The 19,882-nt window shown below is 41.1% G+C and overlaps 1 protein-coding gene across 1 annotated transcript in view; it reads left to right on the forward strand.

The window, feature by feature from the left end:
• The window catches only part of MUC19 (mucin 19, oligomeric), a 118,523-nt gene that overhangs the window by 20,074 nt on the left and 78,567 nt on the right, over positions 1 to 19,882 (forward strand). The window contains exons 4-7 of the mRNA XM_063446227.1: positions 5,830 to 5,922; positions 11,429 to 11,513; positions 11,598 to 11,732; positions 18,571 to 18,720. Of these exons, the coding sequence (XP_063302297.1) occupies positions 5,830 to 5,922; positions 11,429 to 11,513; positions 11,598 to 11,732; positions 18,571 to 18,720 (463 nt within the window). The remainder of the gene's footprint in view (positions 1 to 5,829; positions 5,923 to 11,428; positions 11,514 to 11,597; positions 11,733 to 18,570; positions 18,721 to 19,882) is intronic.

The following is a 19,882-nucleotide window of genomic DNA, read 5'->3' on the forward strand; positions in this document are numbered from 1 at the left end:
CTTTTTCTGTGAGTTTGCCACGAGTTCTTGGAGGGGCCTGCTGGCCAGCCTCTTGCTTCCGTACTATGGACCCTGCAATACCTTGCCCAATGCACTTTGAAAGGCTCTGTTCATGTGAAATATGTATTTTGTACTCCAGACAGAGAGACCGACCGTTAGCTCTAATTCTCTGGAATTGTTTTGGGCATGGGACCATGTGCACGGCCAGTCAAAAAGAGACTTCTATGAAACTTTTGAACACCTGCTCTGATCTGGGTGATTTTTGGATATTTTGTTCACCCAGATCAGGGCTATCCGGGAATGTTTTGGGGGGTATGTTATGTTTTGGGGTACTTTCAGAACTCTCTAAAAATGTGTTTTTTCAGTCTGGAGATAATTGAGTTACTTACAGGACTTTACTCAATTATCTCCCAAGCAGAGGGGAGTGATTGTGTGCTGTACATGGGCGTGTCACAGACTGTATGTTTGTTCTGATTGGTTTATGTCCTTTGTGTTCCTGTGCCCCATCAGGTCCAGGAGGTGTTCCTCTGGCCTGGAGAATTGTATAAAAGCCAACCTGAACAAACGTCATTATGTGATTTGTTTAATTAAAATTTGATTGACATGCCTGACAACACAGGGAGAAAGTGCAGAGAATTTAATTCGCAAGCACTATAGTTTTTTTTACCATCCTGATGAAAGCCCAAACATGGGGCTGAAACTTTGATTTGATTTATTTTGAACATTAAAAGTTAAGTTTTAGTGATATTTACAAGTCCCTGAGTGCGGTCATTCTCTGTTTTTCTATGCTATTTGCCTGACCAGCACCAGGCACATTATTTACCTGTTCCAGGAGTGCAAAAAATGTTGTATTTTTTATATATATAATAGATATACATATATTAAATATATAAAAATACTTTTCATTTATTTTAAACATGTTTAATTTTTTTTTTTTTTTTTTACACTACCCACCAGCAGGGAGACTGTCTGACATTTTAGACAGTCCCCCGGCTGGCAGATCCACAGCCAGCTATTGGGGGCCACGTGGTCGCTCTTTGAGAGCGATCACATGGCCCCCGGGGGCCTCATTTGCCAGGGGAGGGCTGCCTGGGCTGTCAGGCAGTCCTCCAGAAGAGGATCGCGGCGGAGGAAAGTCCACCGGACCTCCAGGGGCTGCAATCCGTTACGGCGTTCTATGCCGCCGCAACGGCTTTAAAGCCCTTTAAATGTGGGACGGCATAGAACGCCGTAACGGCGTTAAGGGGTTAAGATGTAGTTGTTCTGGTGACTATAGTGTCACTTTCATGTTTCTAATCTAAGCAGGCTCTCTCAATCACTATTCACTTTGTTTGTCAATAAATAAAAATTTTCCCTCATTCTTTTTTTTATTGAATTTTCCTAATAGTATTAGTATTATTAAGTATTATTTTAATAGATTATATTGTTAGCATTTCCTGCTATCTGTGGTGCTCCTTCCTTTTTGGGGAGAACGCTTTGATTATTTACAGCAGTTGGTAATTATATTTCCCATGCAGAGCAAATAGGCTTGCTTGAAAAAAACTGCCTTTAAAACCCCTTAAGGACACATGACATGTCTGACACGTCATGATTCCCTTTTATTCCAGAAGTTTGGTCCTTAAGGGGTTAAATTACTTGAACCCAGGGGTGGGCTGGGACAGGGGTCAGGGGTCAGGGAGACAAATGCCCACCATGCCGCTCTAAATTATTTTAAAAACGGCCACAGGCGGATCGCTAATTAAGCAGTTTTGGCGGCCGCCTAAGGCCTCGTGGTCGCCCAAACCGCCTTAGGGTAGACTGTGTTGGATCCTTGTTCAGTGACCGAGGACCCGACACCAGGAGGGGGTCCGGCGGCTTGTTCAGTATCCCACCGGGTGCAAGGCCCTTCCAGGCTGCCCGAGAGCGCCTGTGGCCGCTGGTCTGCAGCTCTGCAGTGTGCAGAGCTGCAGACCTTGCGGCTCACGAGATCTGACAAATCAGAGCCTTGCCACGGGTTACCACAGCAACGTTCTGACTGGGTCTCGCGAGATATGGTCTGCAGCTCTGCATACTATGAACATGCAGACCGGATATCACCACCGGACCACCAGGGAGCCCACTGGACCACCAGGGAATGACAGAAAGTATGTAGTCTCAACCTTCCTCACACCATCACCTGCCCTCCCACACATTATTATTCCCCTCCCTCTCACAATCACCCCCTCCCTCTCACCATCACCCCCCCTCCCTCTCACCATCACCCCTTCCCTCTCAATATCACCCCCTCCATCTCACCATCACCCCCTCCCTCTAACCATCACCCCCTCCCTCTCATCATCACTCCGTCCCTCTCACCATCACCTCCCCTCCCTTTCACCATCAACCCCCTCTCACCATCACCCCGTCCTTAACATCATCACCCCCCTAACTCGCACCATCACCCCCCTCACTATCACCCCCCTCACTCACACCATCAACCCCCTCCCTCACACCATCACCCCCCCTCCCTCACACTATTACCACACGTCCCTCACACCATTAACACCCCTCCCTAACACCATCACCCCATCTCTCACATCACCCCCTCACTATCACTCCCCTCCCTCTTACCATCACCCACCTTTCCTCATACCATCACCCCCTCCCTCATACCATCATCCCCTCCCGCATACCCCATCACCTCTCCCTCCTACCATCACTCCCTCTCACCATCTTCCCCCCTCACACTAACACCCCCTCACTCACACCATTACCCCCCCTTCACACCATTACCCCCCTCCCTCACGCCATTGCCCCCACCCTCACACCATCAACCCCCTCCCTCACACATCAACCCCCTCCCTCACACCATCAACCCCCTCCCTCACACCATCACCCCCTCCCTCATAACATCATCCCCTCCCTCATACCCCATCACCTCTACCTCCTACCATCACTCCCTCTCACCATCATCCCCACTCACACTAACACCCCCTCCCTCACACCATTACCCCCCTCCTTCACACATAACCCCCCTCCTTCACACCATTGCCACCCCGCCTTCACACCATCACCACCTCCTTCTCACCATCTCACCACCACCCCCACCCTGTCACCATCACACCCCTCCCTCTCACCATCACCACCCCCTCCCTCATACCATCAGCCCCCTCCCTCTCACCATCACCCCCCTACCTCTCGCCATCACCCCCACATAAACCACATTGTATCATATTTGCCTTGCTTCACAGCATCAATATCCGTTATAAATCCAGGAAAAGGTGGGCATGGATGGTGAGCTGATTCGGTGGTACAATGGGCCACTTGACTGGATTTGCACCCCAGGTCTTCCCCTGCTTTCCCCTGCTTGAACTTTTTTTAGCTTATGTTTTGTTTTTTAAAGTCAGTTAAAAAGTCAGACCTTTTGCATAGTTCTTGTGGGTGATAAATATGTGAGATTGATGCATACCTTGAAGCATAGAAACATATAATGTGATGGCATCTAAGAACCATTCGGCCCATCTAGTCTGCCCAATATTCTAAATACTTTCATTAGTCTCTTGCCTTATCTTATAGTAAGGATAGTCTTATCCCTATCCCATGCATGCTTAAACTCCTTTACTGTGTTAACCTCTACCACCACAACTGGAAGGCTATTCCATTCTTCCACTGCCATCTCAGTAAAGTAATACTTTCTCATATTATTTTTAAACCTTTGCCCCTCTAATTTAAGACTCTTGTCGTGGTCATCTTTTTTTCTTTTAAATATAGTCTCCTCCTTTACTGTGTTGATTCCCTTTATGTATTTAAATGTTTCTATCATATCCTCCGTCTCATCTTTCCTCCAAGCTATACATGTTAAGTTCCTTTAACCTTTCATTGTAAGTTTTATCCTGCAATCCATGAACCAGTTTAGTAGCCCTTCTCTGAACTCTCTCTAAAGTATCAATATCATTCTAAATATACGGTCTTCAGTACTGCGTACAATACTCAAAGTGAGGTCTCACCAGTGTTCTGTACAATGGCATGAGCACTTCCCTCTTTCTACTGCTAATACCTCTCCCTATACAACCAAGCATTCTGCTAGCATTTCCTGCTGCTCTATTATATTGTCTGCCTACCTTTAAGTAATCAGAAACAATCACCCCTTAATCCCTTTCCTCAGATGTTGAGGTTAGGACTCTATTAAATATTATGTACTCTGCCGTTGGGCTTTTACATCCAAGATGCATTATCTTGCACTTATCCACATTAAATGTCAGTTGCCACAACTCTGACCATTTTTCTAGTTTATCTAAATCATTTGCCATTTGGCTTATCCCTCCTGGAACATCAACCCTGTTACATATCTTAGTATCATCAGCAAAAAAACATACCTTACCATCAAGACCTTCTGCAATATCACTAATAAAAATATTAAAGAGAATGGGTCCAAGTACAGATCCCTGAGGTACCCCACTGGTGACAAGCCCATGCTTCCAATTTACTCCATTGACTACAACCCTCGGTTGCCTGTCACTAAGCCTTACCCATTCAACAATATTGGAATCCAAATTTAAAGATTGCAGTTTATTGATAAGCCTTTTATGTGCAACAGTATCAAAAGCCTTACTGAAATCTAGGTAAACAATGTGTACTGCACCACACTGATCTATTATTTTAGTTACCCAATCAAAAAAATCAATAAGATTATTTTGGCTTGATCTCCCTGAAGTAAACCCATGTTGTCTCTGATCTTGAAATCCATGTGATTTTAGATGTTCAACAATCCTATCCTTTAACATGGTTTCAATGACTTTCCCCGCTACTTAAGTAAGGCTTACTGCCCTATAGTTGCCTGACTCCTCCCTACTACCTTTCTTGTGAATGGGCACAGCATTCACTAACTTCCAATCTTCTGGGACTACTCCTGTTAACAATGATTGGTTAAATAAATCTGTTAATGGTTTTGCTAGTACACCACAAATCTCTTTTAATAACTTTGGGTGTATTCCATCAGGTCCCATTGACATATTTGTATTTACTTTTGACAGTTGAAATAGAACCTCTTCCTCTGTAAACTCACATGTCACAAATGACTAATTTGTCCTATTTACTAACTGAGGCCCCTTTCCTTCATTTTCATCTGTAAATACTGAACAAAAATATTAATTGAGACAGTCAGTTAGGCCTTTATCCTGTTCGACATATCTTCATTCTTTTGTTTTTAATCTAACTAATCCTTGTTTTACTTTCCTTTTCTCATTTATGTATCTAAAAAATGTTTTGTCCACTTTTTTACTGACTGTGCTATTTTCTCTTCTGTTTGTGCTTTGGAAGCTCTTATAACTTGCTTAGTCTCTTTCTGCCTAATCTTATAGATCATTCTGTCTTCCTAACTCTGTTTTTATTTTTTTTTATAATTACTAAATGCTAACTTTTTGTTTTTTACTATTTTGGCCACATCTGCGCAGCACCACAGTGGTTTCTTGAATTTTTTGCTTTTACTGACAAGCCTAATGCAATTTTCTGTTGCCTTCAGCAGTGCAATTTCTAAATAATCCAATTTCTCTTGGACTCCATTTAAATTGCTCCAGTCTGATAATGACTCCTTTACATATATTCTAATTTTAGAAAAGTCTGTTTTTCTAAAGTCTAAAACTTTTGTTTTTGTGTGGTGTGACTTAATATTATTATTATTATTATTATTATTATAACTGGTGGGGAGGTAGCTTACATAAGTAAAATATAAAGTTACTTGAAGTACATTATAAACATGTGTTAGACAATACTGAGAATTAAAACATGCTTCCTTCCATTATATTCATTTTGCCATGTTATGTAATGAACAGTTGTACATTTAACTTTGTGACAAATGCATATTTTCAACAGGGTGATGACTGGATTATTACTGTGGAAATACTTCAGACTTTAAATGCCCAGGCAGCACCTTACATGAATAGTATAAGCCTTACGTTTAATATGGTAAGTGCACAATTTTCCATTACAGATAAGAAAAGTGATATACTGAAAATGTAAACCGCTGATATCTATGTATAGTGTTATATATGTGTTTGGGCCATCAATGAACTTGGAGAGACAAGCAAAATGTACACATGGTATTAGACAGCCTAGATGAATGATTAACTAATAGGCTATGAGTTAGTCAGCGTAAGATTAAGCTTGCTTGAGACATTTTAGGGTTTCAACTCATGGTCAACTCAAAACAAAAATTATGTTGCCAAGATTTTAGAATGAACAGTGAGTATTGAGTGAGTGAGTATTCTAGCTTGGGAATCTCTTTCTACCAATTATTGACTAGCATCAAAACTAGGTATCTGGGTCACATGTTTATGGTATAAAGTTGAGACTATGTTGGCTACCATTGTAGTGTGTTTTCAGTCTACACTTCTAATTCTGAAGGAATTCGATCAAACGATTAGTCCAACGAAAATATACCAAAATAAAACACTGTTTTTGGATGGACTAAACCTTGCTGGTACAGCCCCACTCTTAAAAATAAATAAAGAAAGGCGAAACGTACCTGCTATCCTGTCTTGTTGCCAAGTTCTCACATACTACAAGCATCATTACCACTTTAAAGCACTGTCATGGTACTTGGCGTGGCCCTTTAAAACATTTTGTATCTGTATAACAAGTACTTTCCTGCGTTTAAGATAGTTGTGAATAAAAAAATTGAGATACAATAGCTTCAGTACCTCTCTTCTAGATGATCTATTTCATAGTTGTGTGGCCACATTCATTTACAGAATGTCTATTGTATGATAGAGTCTGAGCATTATTTCCATTCCTTAGCTAAATGAAAACTAGAAAATCTAAAACTAATTTACCAAGAGTCTACCCAGTTCAATTCTCTCTCTTTTTTTTTTAAAACCAGTTACCTGTTCTTTAAATCAGACACTTTTTTTTTTCTAGCAGCACAAAACATGCAGATAATGAATATACTTATTTTTGTTATTGAATTGATTTAAAAGTTTTGCAAAATAAAGTTTGTTTTTCTCTTCAAACGCAAGTTGACTTTCAGTCCTATCAATTGGCTTTTCTCTAGGCAGAGTATTCAATACGAGTACTCAAAATAATGTGTTGAAATGTAAGAGGGGATACAACATACAAAATAAAAATAATGGATGGATATCAATATGAAAAATTACAGTAAACAAAGAAAACACAAAAAAAATTGAGAATACTTTCCACTGGAGATCAAAAGTTTCCAAAGCAAAAGATGAAAAAAAAACACACACCATAGTTTGTTGTAGGAGGAGATGATCAAAGAGAAAGATATGTTAAAATGTGAAAAGACATACATGTGTTGCAAATATTATGTATTGTCAGTTAATAGTAATAGCTCCAAATGGAAAGTTCAACATATCATGAATGAATTGTATGATATCAAAGGCAATTGACCCTTAAGAAACATATATAAAATATACCGTTGTACTCAAAAGTTTGCAATGAATTTTGACATTGATTTAGAAAATATATCTGATCATGCAAAATAATGTATTTTATTAAATGATAGTGATTATTTGAAGTCATTTATTATCACATAGTTGTTTGGCTCCTTTTTAAATCATAATGATAGCATAAATCACCCAAATGGCCCTGATCAAACGTTCACATACTCTCAAATGTTTGGGCTTGTTACAGACACACAATGTGACATACACAGGTTAAAACGGCAATTAAAGGATACTTTCCCACACCCGTGGATTTGCAATTAGTGTATGTGTATAAATAATCAATGAGTTTGTTACCTGTCACATGGATGCATTGAGCAGGCTAGATACTGACCCATGGGGAGCAGAAAAGAACTGTCAAAATACCTGTGTAACAAGGTAATGGAACTTAATAAAGATGGAAAAGGATATAACAATATATCCAAAGACTTGAAAATGCCAGTCAGTACTGTTCAATCACTTATTAAGAAGTGGAAAATTCGGGCTTCTCTTGACACCAAGACAAAGTCAGGTAGACCAAGAAAGATTTCAGCCACAACTGCCAGACGAAATGTTTGGGATACAAAGAAAAACCCACAAGTAACTTCAGGAGAAATACAGGCTGCTCTGGAAAAAGACGTGTGGTTGTTTCAAGGAGCAAAATATGATGATACTTTGACAAAATTGAGCTTCATGGTCGCGTTGCACGAAGGAAGCCTTTACTGCACCAATGCCACAATAAATCCCGGTTACAATATGCCCGAAAAAAACACTTTGATATGCTTCACAGCTTCTGGCACACTGTAATTTGGAGTGACAAGACCAAAATAGAGTTTTATGGTCACAACCATAAGCTCTATGTTTATAGAGAGGGATCAACAAGGTCTATAGTGAAAAGAATACCATCCCCATTGTGAAGCATGGTGGTGGCTTACTGATTTTTTTGGGGGGTGAGCTCTAAAGGCACAAGGAATCTTGTGAAAATTGATGGCAAGATGAATTCGACATGTTATCAGAAAATATTGGCAGACAATTTACATTCTTCTGCATGAAGGCTGCACATGGGAACTCTTGGACTTTCCAGCATGACAATGACACTAAGCACAAGGCCAATTTGCCCCTGCAGAGGTTACAGCAGCAAACTGTGAAGGTTCTGGAGTGGCCATCACAGTCTCCTGACCTTAATATCATCTAGCCACTCTGGGGAGATCTCAAACGTACAGTTCATGCAAGACGGCCAAAGACTTTGCATGCTCTCTGTAACCTCCTGCTTCAGCCTCACACAGTGGTCTACTTCAGCAACTCATACAGCAGGAAATACTCTTGATCTCATCTTCACCAATCTCTGTACCACCTTCAATCTCTCCACTGCTCTATTTCCTTTATCTGACCACCATCTGATGACCTTTGTCATCGGCATACCACATGCCCAAATTTCACCACCCTCAAATCTCCAATCTAGCAGAAACCTCCACTGCCTTGATCTCCAGCATTTCTCCACCAAACTCCAAACTCTCCTTTAACCCATCTCAAATCTCACTTGCCCTAACTCTGCAGCCTCACTCTACAACTCCACTCTCTCCTCTCAACTAGACATCATGGCACCTCCTACATTTAAACACAGCAAGCGTTCCCAACTACAACCCTTGCACACCAAGCTGACCCGATATCTCCAAAAATGTTCAAGAACTTCTGAACGCTGTTGGAGAAAGTCTCACTCTGCACTTCTCCACTATAAATTTATGCTGCACTCCTACACTCTGACTCTTTCCTCTGCAAAAGTAAATTACTTCAATAACCTCATAACCACACTTTCCCGCGAACCCAAACAACTATTTCACACTTTTAATGCTCTCCATCTCCCTGTTGCTCCGCCTCCTCTTATCACCCTGTCCACCTCAAGCTTAGCAACTCACTTCACTGGGAAGATTTCTACAATCAGGGAAGATATCTCTAACCTCTCTCCTTCCCCTTCCAATACATCACCTAACCCCACTCCCTCTACTGTTCTATGTTCATTTGCACCTACCACAACGGAAGAGGTTTCTGCTCTGCTCTGGTCCTCCCGCCCCACCACCTGTTCCCTCAATCCTATTTGCACTCTGTCTCTCTCTCTTGCTCTTCCTCTCACTAACATTTTCAATCTCTCCATTTCCTCCAGCACATTTCCTTCACCCTCCAACCATGCAACCAAAACGCTATTCTGAAAAAGCCCAACCTTGACCCCAAACTCCTCATCCAACTACCGCCCTATATCGCTACTTCCGTTTGCCTCCAAGATCCTTAAGAGAGTTGTGTATGCGAGATTGCCAGACTTCCTCGAATCTAACTCTCTGCTTGACCCGCTTCAGTCTGGATTCCACGCTCGTCACTCTGTTGAAACAGCTATGACCAAAGTATCCAACGATTTAAATACCGGCTAAATCTTGCGGCCATTACTCTATCCTAATTCTCCTTGATCTTTCTGCTGCCTTTGACACTATTGATCATCAAAAGTTTCTTCTCATTCTCCGTAATCTCGGTCTACTGCTCTTTCCTGGTGCTGCTCCCAGCACTTTTTCAGTGTATCTTTCTCTGGCCCTGCCTCTTCTCCCTAACCCCTCTCTGTTGGCATTCCCCAAGTTATGTCCTTGGTCACCTACTATTCTCTATCTATACTGCCTCCCTTGGTAAACTCATCAGCTCCTTTGACTTCCATTATAAATCTGCTCCAACCTCCCTAATACACAAATATAAATCTGCTCCAACCTCCCTAATACACAAATATGTCCCGCCGAGGCTCCTGTGCTCTGCCAAAGACCTATGCCTATCCTCTGTCCGTACTCCCACATCTGATGCTTGCCTCCAAGACTTCTCCAGGGCTGCACCTTTTCTGTGGAACTCCCTTCCCTTATCCATTAGACTTTCACCCAGTCTCCAATCCTTCAAAATATCTTTGGAAACACACTTCTTCAGGAAAGCATATCATTTAAACTGTTAGCAGATTTTAATCCCACCCCCCCATGACTCCTCTCCTGCAACTGTCAAAAATAACCTACTAAGTTCTCAGTGATTACTTTTCTAGCAACCTATTTAATTACCCCTACTTATACCCTTTGTGTCACTATACCCCACTCCCTCTAGCATGCAAGTTCATTGAGCAGGGACCTCAACCCCTCTGTTCCTGTGCGTCCATTTGTCTGGTTATAATTACGTGTCTGTTAGTCCACCCATTGTACAGCACTACGGTGTTGCTGGTGCTATATAAATAATAAAATAATAATAGTAATAATAATGAACGGAAGGCATTTTGCCAAGACAAATTGGCAGCTATACCAATTAAGGGCCTCATAGATAACTATTACAAAAGACTGCACGCTGTCATTGCACGCTTCATTAAGAATGAAGGGTATGCAGACTTTTGAACAGGAGTCATTTCATTTTTTCATTTCCATGTTTTGTTTTATGATGTGCCATTCTGTTATAACTTATAGTTGAATATGAATCCCATAAGAAATAAAAGAAATGTGTTTTGCCTGCTCACTCATGTTTTCTTTAAAAATGGTACGTATATTACCAATTCTCCAAGGGCATGCAAACCTTTGAGCACAACTGTATATAGAATTTCTAACAAATATATAGGGGCATATAATCTAATAGACCACATGAGTGGTGGTACAGGTAACTGTTTATCTGTGAATGAGTTACAAATATGTTTGTTCAGGAGCATATGGTTGCAAGTTGTACAAACATCTGGAACATCCAGAACTACTATCCAGCTAGATGTCATTGATCAAAAAAGACAATTTTGACATATGTATACAAAGAAATAGATAGACAATAGGTGTACATGGATTTCAAAATCAGGATTGCAATGCAAATTGATGGCACAGACTAACATACAAATTTGAAAAGGTTTGTTTATTTATATGACAAAAAGGCCATATCCACCTTATGGAAACTTGGTAAGTGAAATTAGTGATTTGTCTAAATTTTAAAGAAATAAGTATACCATGGATAAATAAACTACACTTTTATTTATGTAATTATCACAGGGAAGTGATGAAAACACATTTGAAGTTAATAAGGATGGACACATTTTAAACAGTAACATAAAAGACCAAAATTACTATACGTCAGGTAAGAAAAAAAAAATTACATTAAAAATGCAATTTACAATATATAGTTTAAATTAATATAGAAATATATTTTGCTTCTTTTCAGGTGAAATAGAAATATTCAAAATTGATACCAACATTTATATGAAATTATACAATGGACTCAACATTTTAGTAGAAACTGGCGATTCAATGCAAGCATTTGTCTCAGTTCCAACATCTGGATTTGAAAACACAAGAGGTAAATCATAAAAATTGCTTCATCGGTCTGGATTCCTAGAAATCAACTATACAGTTTAAATTTACATCATAATTGTATTTAATTAAAGAGGAAATACTCTACTGTTTGTAAACACATCTATAAACTGTAGTGTTCTATTCATTGCCTCATTATATGCTTAAAACATACATTCTAGCTAATTGCTAAAATAGATATTTGACCTCAGCTCGCCCCTGACTATTCTCTGTCCTTGCTAACGTTAGCCTGGCCACTCTGTGTCGTTCCTGCAGTTGTAATCAAAATTATTCAACCCCCATTGAAAATCATGTTTATTGTTAAAATATATAGACTTTCAGCTTTTTTGAACAAATCAAACAACAGCAATTGAAATAGCTTAACACAACAAATGCTTTAAGTGGTTTCCCCACATTTAAGTGAAAATGCAACTTACAGTGACTTCTCCAGTCTCAAAATTATTCAACCCCTACATGGCAAACATCTTTAGTACTAAGTAGAGCACAGTATTGCTGTTATGACCTACTGGAAATAAGATGCATAGCTAGACTCCAGCTTCTGGCAGCATTCCTGAGGAGTCTTAGTCCATTGCTCATTAGCAATGGCCTCCAGTTCAGTAATATTCTTGGGTTTTGTTGCTGCAACCGCTTTGTTTAAATCCCAAAGACTTTCTGTGAGGTTCAAGTCTGGTGACTGTAATGGCCACTGTAGAATTTTCCAGGACTTTTTCTGCAACCAAGCCTTGGTGGAATTTGAGGTATGGTTGGGATCATTGTCTTGTTGGAAGGTCCAGTGACGCCCATGCTTCAGCTTCCTCACAGACGGCATGATCTTCTAGGATTTCCTGATACTTCGATGAATCCATCTTGCTGCAAGTTTACAGTACCAGAGAATGCAAAGCAGCCCTAGAGCATCACCTATCCACCACCATGCTTAACTGTAAGCAGAGTGGTCTTTTCAGCATATGCTTCATTCTTCTTCCTCCAGACATACCGCTGATTCATCGGGCCCAATAGTTATTTTTTTTAAATTGCTCCACAGAACAGAATCTCAAAACGTCTAATTCTTATTTACATGATTTTGAGAATATTGGAGCCAACTTTTCTTGTGCTTTTGGGTCAGTGGTGATGCACATCTGGCATGGAAACCTGCATTTAGTCCGCACCTTACTATGCTTACTGAGGTATTTTATAGTCACTCAAGGATTTTTCACAACCTGCCTTTTCAGAAATCTGGATGCAGCCATTGAGTGCTTCCTTTTTCTGCCCCATCCAGGTAGTGAAACCAATGTTTCTTCAACTTTGAACTTGCAAACTATGCTGTTAACTGTGTTTCTTGGAACATTCAGTGCCTTCGCTATCTTTTTGTATCCTGTTCTTTGTTTGTGAAGGGCGATGATCTCTTCTCTTAACTTTATAAGCTATTCTTTTGACTTTTGACCATATTTCTAACATGCAGTCAAAAGTAACACTCAACAAACCCCTAGTCAGCTCAGGTATTTCAAGTGTTCCAGCTCAATCACACCTGGTGAAACTAATGAAGCCCTTGATTAGTTGCATCAGGTGTCTTGAAACAACACCTGTTTTGCATATTTGTGCTGTTGTGAGGGATTCTGTTCAGGAGGTTAAATCATTTTGAGACTGAAAAAGTTGCATTTTCAGTTGAATTTGGGGAAACCACTTGAAGCATTAGTTGTTCTGAGTTATTTCAATTGCTTTTAAAGTCAATTGCTAAAAGTCTATACAGTTTTTTTTTTAACAATAAACCTGATTTTCAATGAGGGTTGAATTATCTTGAAGCAGGGCTCGACAAATACATGGTGCCTGGTGCCTGGGATTTGTCAGCCCATTCAGCGGCAACGGAGAATGATGGCGGTTGGCTGAGGGACAATGCAAGCGACTGGCTGGAGCCAGAAGGCGAGGGAGCCGAAATCTTCCTGTTGTTCTTGCTCTGCTCCCTTGCAAGCTGCTGTGGTGACATCATTCCAGCTCCAGCATCACTAAATAGCATGTAATAGTGCAGAGCAAGAAGAACTCGAACATTTCAGCAGCCACACTGGTCCCCAAGGGAAGCATCCGCTCAAGCTCTCTGAAAGGTAGGGAGGCTGGGTGGACTTAAATTAAAATAAAAATGTATAACAATTTGTGAGTATGTGAGAGAATGAGTCTGTGTCTGTCTGTCTTTCAGTGAAGATATGTGTGCGTGTCTGTCTGTTAGTAAGTATGTGTGTGCCTGAGCGTGTGTTTGTGTCAGTGAGTGTGTCTGTCAATCAGTCAGTAAATGTGTGTGTCTGATCGTGTTTCTCTGTCTGCTGTCAGTATGTGGTGTATGTCTGTTTAGGGGACCAGCTCTCCTCTTATCACATAGGAAAGGTATTTTTACACACCTTTTCTCCCATGCTGTGCGGTTTCGCCATGCCTGCTCCATCTCCATAGCTGAGATCATCAGCAATAAAGAGGCAATTTTAGCTGTACATTCACCCAGTGTTTGTATAAGTAATAATAAAAATATAAAAATATATGATGAGGTGCAGAGGTGCAGTGGTCTAGCAAGAAATTAACATAATTGAACATATGAACATATGACTAAAAAACCTTAATCCATGGCTTGTTTGTAGCTTCTCCTAAAACACATATGTAGTATAGTCAAGGTTTTTGGGTAATTTAAATTGCAGGAATTGATTTTCATTAACCTTCTAGTTCTGGGAACTTCCCAAAAAAAAAACAGGGAAAAAACAGGAGATTACTGTTTAACTACCATGTGGTTTGCGCAAAAAAAAGAAAAAAACTTTAACGGAGTCAAAGTTTTATGGGTGTGAAAAGTTTGGGTTAGTCCAGGGGTTCCCAAACTGTGTATGCACAGGGGCGCCGTGCAATATTTCCCCAGTGCTATGATCAAAGCACCGGGAACTGTGCCTCTCTCTCCCCTTCCTCACCAGCCTGTTAGCAATGTAATGGTGGCAGCCAGCAGGGGAGGAAGGGAGAGAGGACCCAGGGGAGCTTTAAACTGCAGCTCTGCCGGGTTCTCCTCTCATGAGTTTGGAGCATTGCTGCGGTTACCATGGAGCTGCTAGAGCCTCAGGAGCTGCTAGAGTTCACTCTCACCACTAGGACCAACAGGCATCGCCTTGTACTGTCCCCCCCACCCCCCTCCCAGGCAAAGGCAAGGAGGGAGGGGGGATATGAAATTAATAGTTTTTTGCTTTCTTTAATAAAAAAAATAAAAGTATAGATTTATTAATCTGCCCTCCCCATACACACATACTGACCCCATAAATATACATTGCCCATCCATCCACACAAACACACACACACACACACACACACACATTGCACCTCATACACATACATTGCCCCCATACACACACAGTGGACCTCTCACACACACTGCCCCATACACACAGTGCCCACCATACACACATACTGCCCCCATATACATCCACTGCCCCCATACACATACATTGCCCCTCCATACACACACACACACCCTGTATCTATCACACAATGCACCCCATATACATACACTGCCCCCCATACACAGGCATTGCCCCTCCACACACACACACACACAATATTATATCCTCACACACACTACATCTTTCCCACACATCTGTACCCCTCACACACACTCCCATACACACACATTGACCCCATACACATAAATTGTCCCTCCATACACACACACACACACACACACTGCCCCCATACACATACATTGCCCCTCCATACACACAAACACATATACACACACTGTACCCCTCACATACACTGCACCTCATACTCACAGACAGCCCGTCATACACACATACTGCCCCCATATACATATATTGCCTCTCCATACACACACACTGTACCCCTTACACACAATGCCCCCAATACACATACACTGCACCCCTCACACACACACACTGCATCCTTCACACTCACACATTACATCCTTCACAAACACACTGCACCCCACACACACTGCACCCTTCACACACACACTTCAACCCACAAACATTGCACCCCTCAAACACATACCACTCCCCTATCACCTACTGCAGTCCCTCACCTGGCAGACCCCAGGTAAGTTGTCAAACTGTTCTTAAATAGTTTAACTGCTTACCCTGGGAGGGCACTATGGCACTCCTGGTACCATAACAGAGTGCTGTAGTGGTCATTGTGCCTGGATTGTTTAGTTAAATAATCTACCAGTGCCCCTCCCGAGATTCTGGATCTGCCCCTGACGGGAAACATTTCTGCATAACAGGGGCTCCGTATATGCCGCAGCCTAGACATTTGTTTTGACTTGGGGCGCCTTGGAAAAATAATGAACTATTAAGGGTCCCTTAAACCTAACCTAGTTTTGAAATCACTAGGTTAGACAGAAACACTAAAAAAAAACATATTTACCAAGAAATGAAGTTATATATAAGAAAATAGTGTCATAGACATTTTGCCAACATATTCTATAGTCCCATCCAGGGCTGGCCATAGGGGTGTTAGAACACCATGGCAACAGGAGGCGCCAGCTGGCTGACACAGCTTGCACGCAGGGCAAGTGTTCTGTCAGATTTCCCCAGTGGCAGAATTAACAATGGCAAATAAGGAAGGAGGAGCTAGCAATAATGTGGGCGGGCCTAAAGAGGGAGACAGGGCGTGGTTAAATCTAAAGCGGGTGCATAGCTAAATACAGACTGAACATGCTGCCAGGTAACTTCTGGAGGGAGTCCCTGCTTCCCCAGCAACTCCAGCGACTGTACAGCCTCCACTCCTCTTCAGTGTGTGTGTGTGTGACTGTCTGCCTGTAACTGTGTATGTGACTGCCTGTGACTGTGTGGGTGACTGCCGAACTGTGTGTGTGTGTGTGTGTGTGTGACTGTCTGCCTGTGACTGTCTGCCTGTGACTGTGTGTGTGTGTATGTCTGCCTGTTACTGTATATGTGACTGCCTGTGTGTGTGTGTGTGTCTACCTGTAACTTTGTGTGAGTGACTAGCTGCCTATAATTGTGTGTGTGACTGGCTGCCTGTGACTGTGTACGTGGCTGTCTGCCTGTTACTGTGTTGTGTGTGTGTGTGTGTGCATGTGTGAGCTAGTGTCTGCCTGTAACTGTATGTGTGACTGCCTCAAACTGTAAGTATGGCTGTCTGCCTGTGACTATGTGTGTGACTGTCTGCCTGTAACTGTATGTGCTGCCTATAACTCTGTGTGTGACTTTCACTTTCACAATGAACTGTGTGATGGTCACACACACACCGAATGACTATGTGCCTTGGATGTTGTGTATATGGCACTGCAAAAATACACGTCTGCAATCACACATGGACCTACATGCATTTTATAAAATCTGAATTAAATACCCACCACAAATATCACACACAATTAATACACACATATATCACACACAGTCAATACACCCATAACAAATATCACACGTGGAGGTGCAGACCAAATTACCAGCACTCTGGACCACCAGAGATCAGCATGGTAACAGCAGGGAAGGGGGAAATAATATATATATATATATATATATATATATATATATATATATATATATATATATATATATATATATATTATATATATATATATTAATACTTATTAGTTTTTAAAGCCCCTATAAACACTATACATGGATGACCGAGTGTGTTTAGGGAGGAGCTCTGTGAACATTTTTTTCATAGGGCACCTTATGGCCTAAGACATTACTATCCTATACATTTTTTTATATTTGTGTGTGTGTGCTGCCATATTCTATATTTATTTTGTATGTATATTGTATATGTTGCCACTTTACCATGGCATTGTCCATACCTTATCACCTTCACATTGCAGCTATGCAGCTATACACATAAACACACACACACGCATTATTTATATCATTACATACCAGGAGGTAACTATAACCACTGTGTGCACTACCACCTTTGTTATTTTATTTATTTGGTTTATTGTAAGTGTAAAGGAGTGAATTTATTCTGCAATTATCATTGAGTGTCAATGTGTGTCTCTGTGTCTGTGAGTATGTCTGTGTCTGGGATTGTATGTGTTTGGGGGAGCTGCTTTCAATGTGTTGTGTATGGAGGGCTATTTTGATCTTTATGGCAAGGTTGTGTTTTCTATGTTGGAGGTGATTGTGTATGTAGGATGACTGTCTTCAGGAGGTGACTATGACATGGTGAGTAGGTAGGTGAGTATGACATTGTGAGGAGGTGTTAGTGTTTGGTGACATGTATGCGTGTGGCCTATGGTATTGCTTGTGAGAGGCTGCTTGAGGGATGGTGTGTGGGTATGTGTTATGTCAGTGGTGTTGTGCCTATGGGTACTGTTTGCGTGCTTGCGTGTTGGTAATTTGTATTATTTGAATGAGGGTGAGTCTTTTTCTGCAGCCTTCTAACAGTTTGGGTTGCTTCCCTGGGGTTCAGTGGGGACTGGGATGGCGAGGTACATGTAAAGGGCAGCAGCTGTGATAGCTGATGCAGGCTGCTATACTCCAATGTGGATTCCTGTTCACAAGTGTATGGAGAAAGTAGTCTCCATACACTTGTGAACTAGAGATAATTTCCTCTAGGTGCTGTAAAGCGTAAATTGAAGATTATCAATCACCACCTGCACTCTCAGCTCATTTTGCACTAGCACATATCTTAAGTCCCACTGGTACTCTTGATGGGCCATGTAAAGGCACATCGAGCAGCTACAGCAAAAATTCATAGGTATGTTCAAACTCATATATTGATTGTACATATATGAGAAGCATTATTTTGCAGTCAACTCTAGAGACAATAGGGAAATTTGTATTAATCCAACAGATTTCAGTTTTCAATGATTGTATACATGAAAGTTATTTTCTTCTATCTTCTAGGATTGTGTGGGTCCTTCAACAGCAAAGCAGATGATGATTTAATGTCTCCTCAAAATATATTGGAGCATTCACCAGAAGCATTTGTTGTATCATGGAAAGCATCGTCTTGCCCTGATGCAAGTACAATTACTTGCATTAACCTGGATAATGGTTTGTATTGGTTAACTATCTTCTCATATATCATAAAATAAAATACATTGATTTTGTGTATACAGGACTTCATATTTAATGTTGTGCCTTACAAGTTACTCTCCACTGCAACCCTGGACTGTCCATGACATAGGCACAGGGGCTGAATTCTCTCTTGGATATCATGGGAAACACATGCACACAGCCTATTCTTGAGTTGTGTTTGCTGTTCTTTGTCTCCTCTAAAGTAATAAAGGGTGTTGTGTGTGTGTATGTAGAGATGAGGTTGTGATATTTTACATGTGGATGGGAGGCTTTTTGTTTAGTATCATGTGTAGGAGGACATCATTTTGAATAAGGAGGAAGTACTTTTCAGGTAAGTATATATTTTTATCTATATGTTTGCTTGTGAATTTGCCAGCACATTGTGCTGGCATAGATTTATCCCTACCTCAAGGAATATTTGTGGTTAAAATCATTTTGTTCTTTTATTTTGGTATAATACTTTTGTTGTTAATTTAGTTTTTAATTCCTGTTGGTAATAGATATATTCAACTTTAGTATCAATAGTTATTATTTGTCTACAGGCTACAATTAGCTTTTTCATTAGCTATTAGCCATTTCATAATATATCTGACAACTCAAATTGCCGTAAAATACCAAATTCATGATCCTTCCCTCAATAAAAGAATTGATAATATAATTATTTTTATAAAATAGGTTTACAATTTGCATATAAATAGTGAACACACGATGAAACATAGCACACATTAACCATTGAATCCTAAAAAAAACACTATGCATTAACTTCATAAATTCCAGAGGAAAGAAGCAAATACCCTTTGTGACGAACCGCTTGGTACCCTGACTGGGTGCCTCCACCAATCACTGCTTCCTAGTACCTCTGAGTACTTCCAAGCACTCCACCAGACACCATCAGCACCGTAGTTCCCACTTCCAGCATTACAGCTTGGCTGTGGTCTTGCCATCCTCCACCCGCCCTGGACCCAAGGTCAGGATCTAGCTTCCATTGGGCATACCTCTCCTACTTCAGAGAGTGTAGCAGGCTGCCATTACAAGAGCAAGTGATTAAAGCCCAGAGGAGTATAGTGATATAGCAATCCCCAGAGCAGATACAGCTGTTCCCCCCACACATGAGCAGGGGCGGACTGACCACTCGGGC

The sequence above is a fragment of the Pelobates fuscus genome, chromosome 3 (genome assembly GCF_036172605.1).
Source record: "Pelobates fuscus isolate aPelFus1 chromosome 3, aPelFus1.pri, whole genome shotgun sequence".
NCBI lineage: Eukaryota > Metazoa > Chordata > Amphibia > Anura > Pelobatidae > Pelobates > Pelobates fuscus.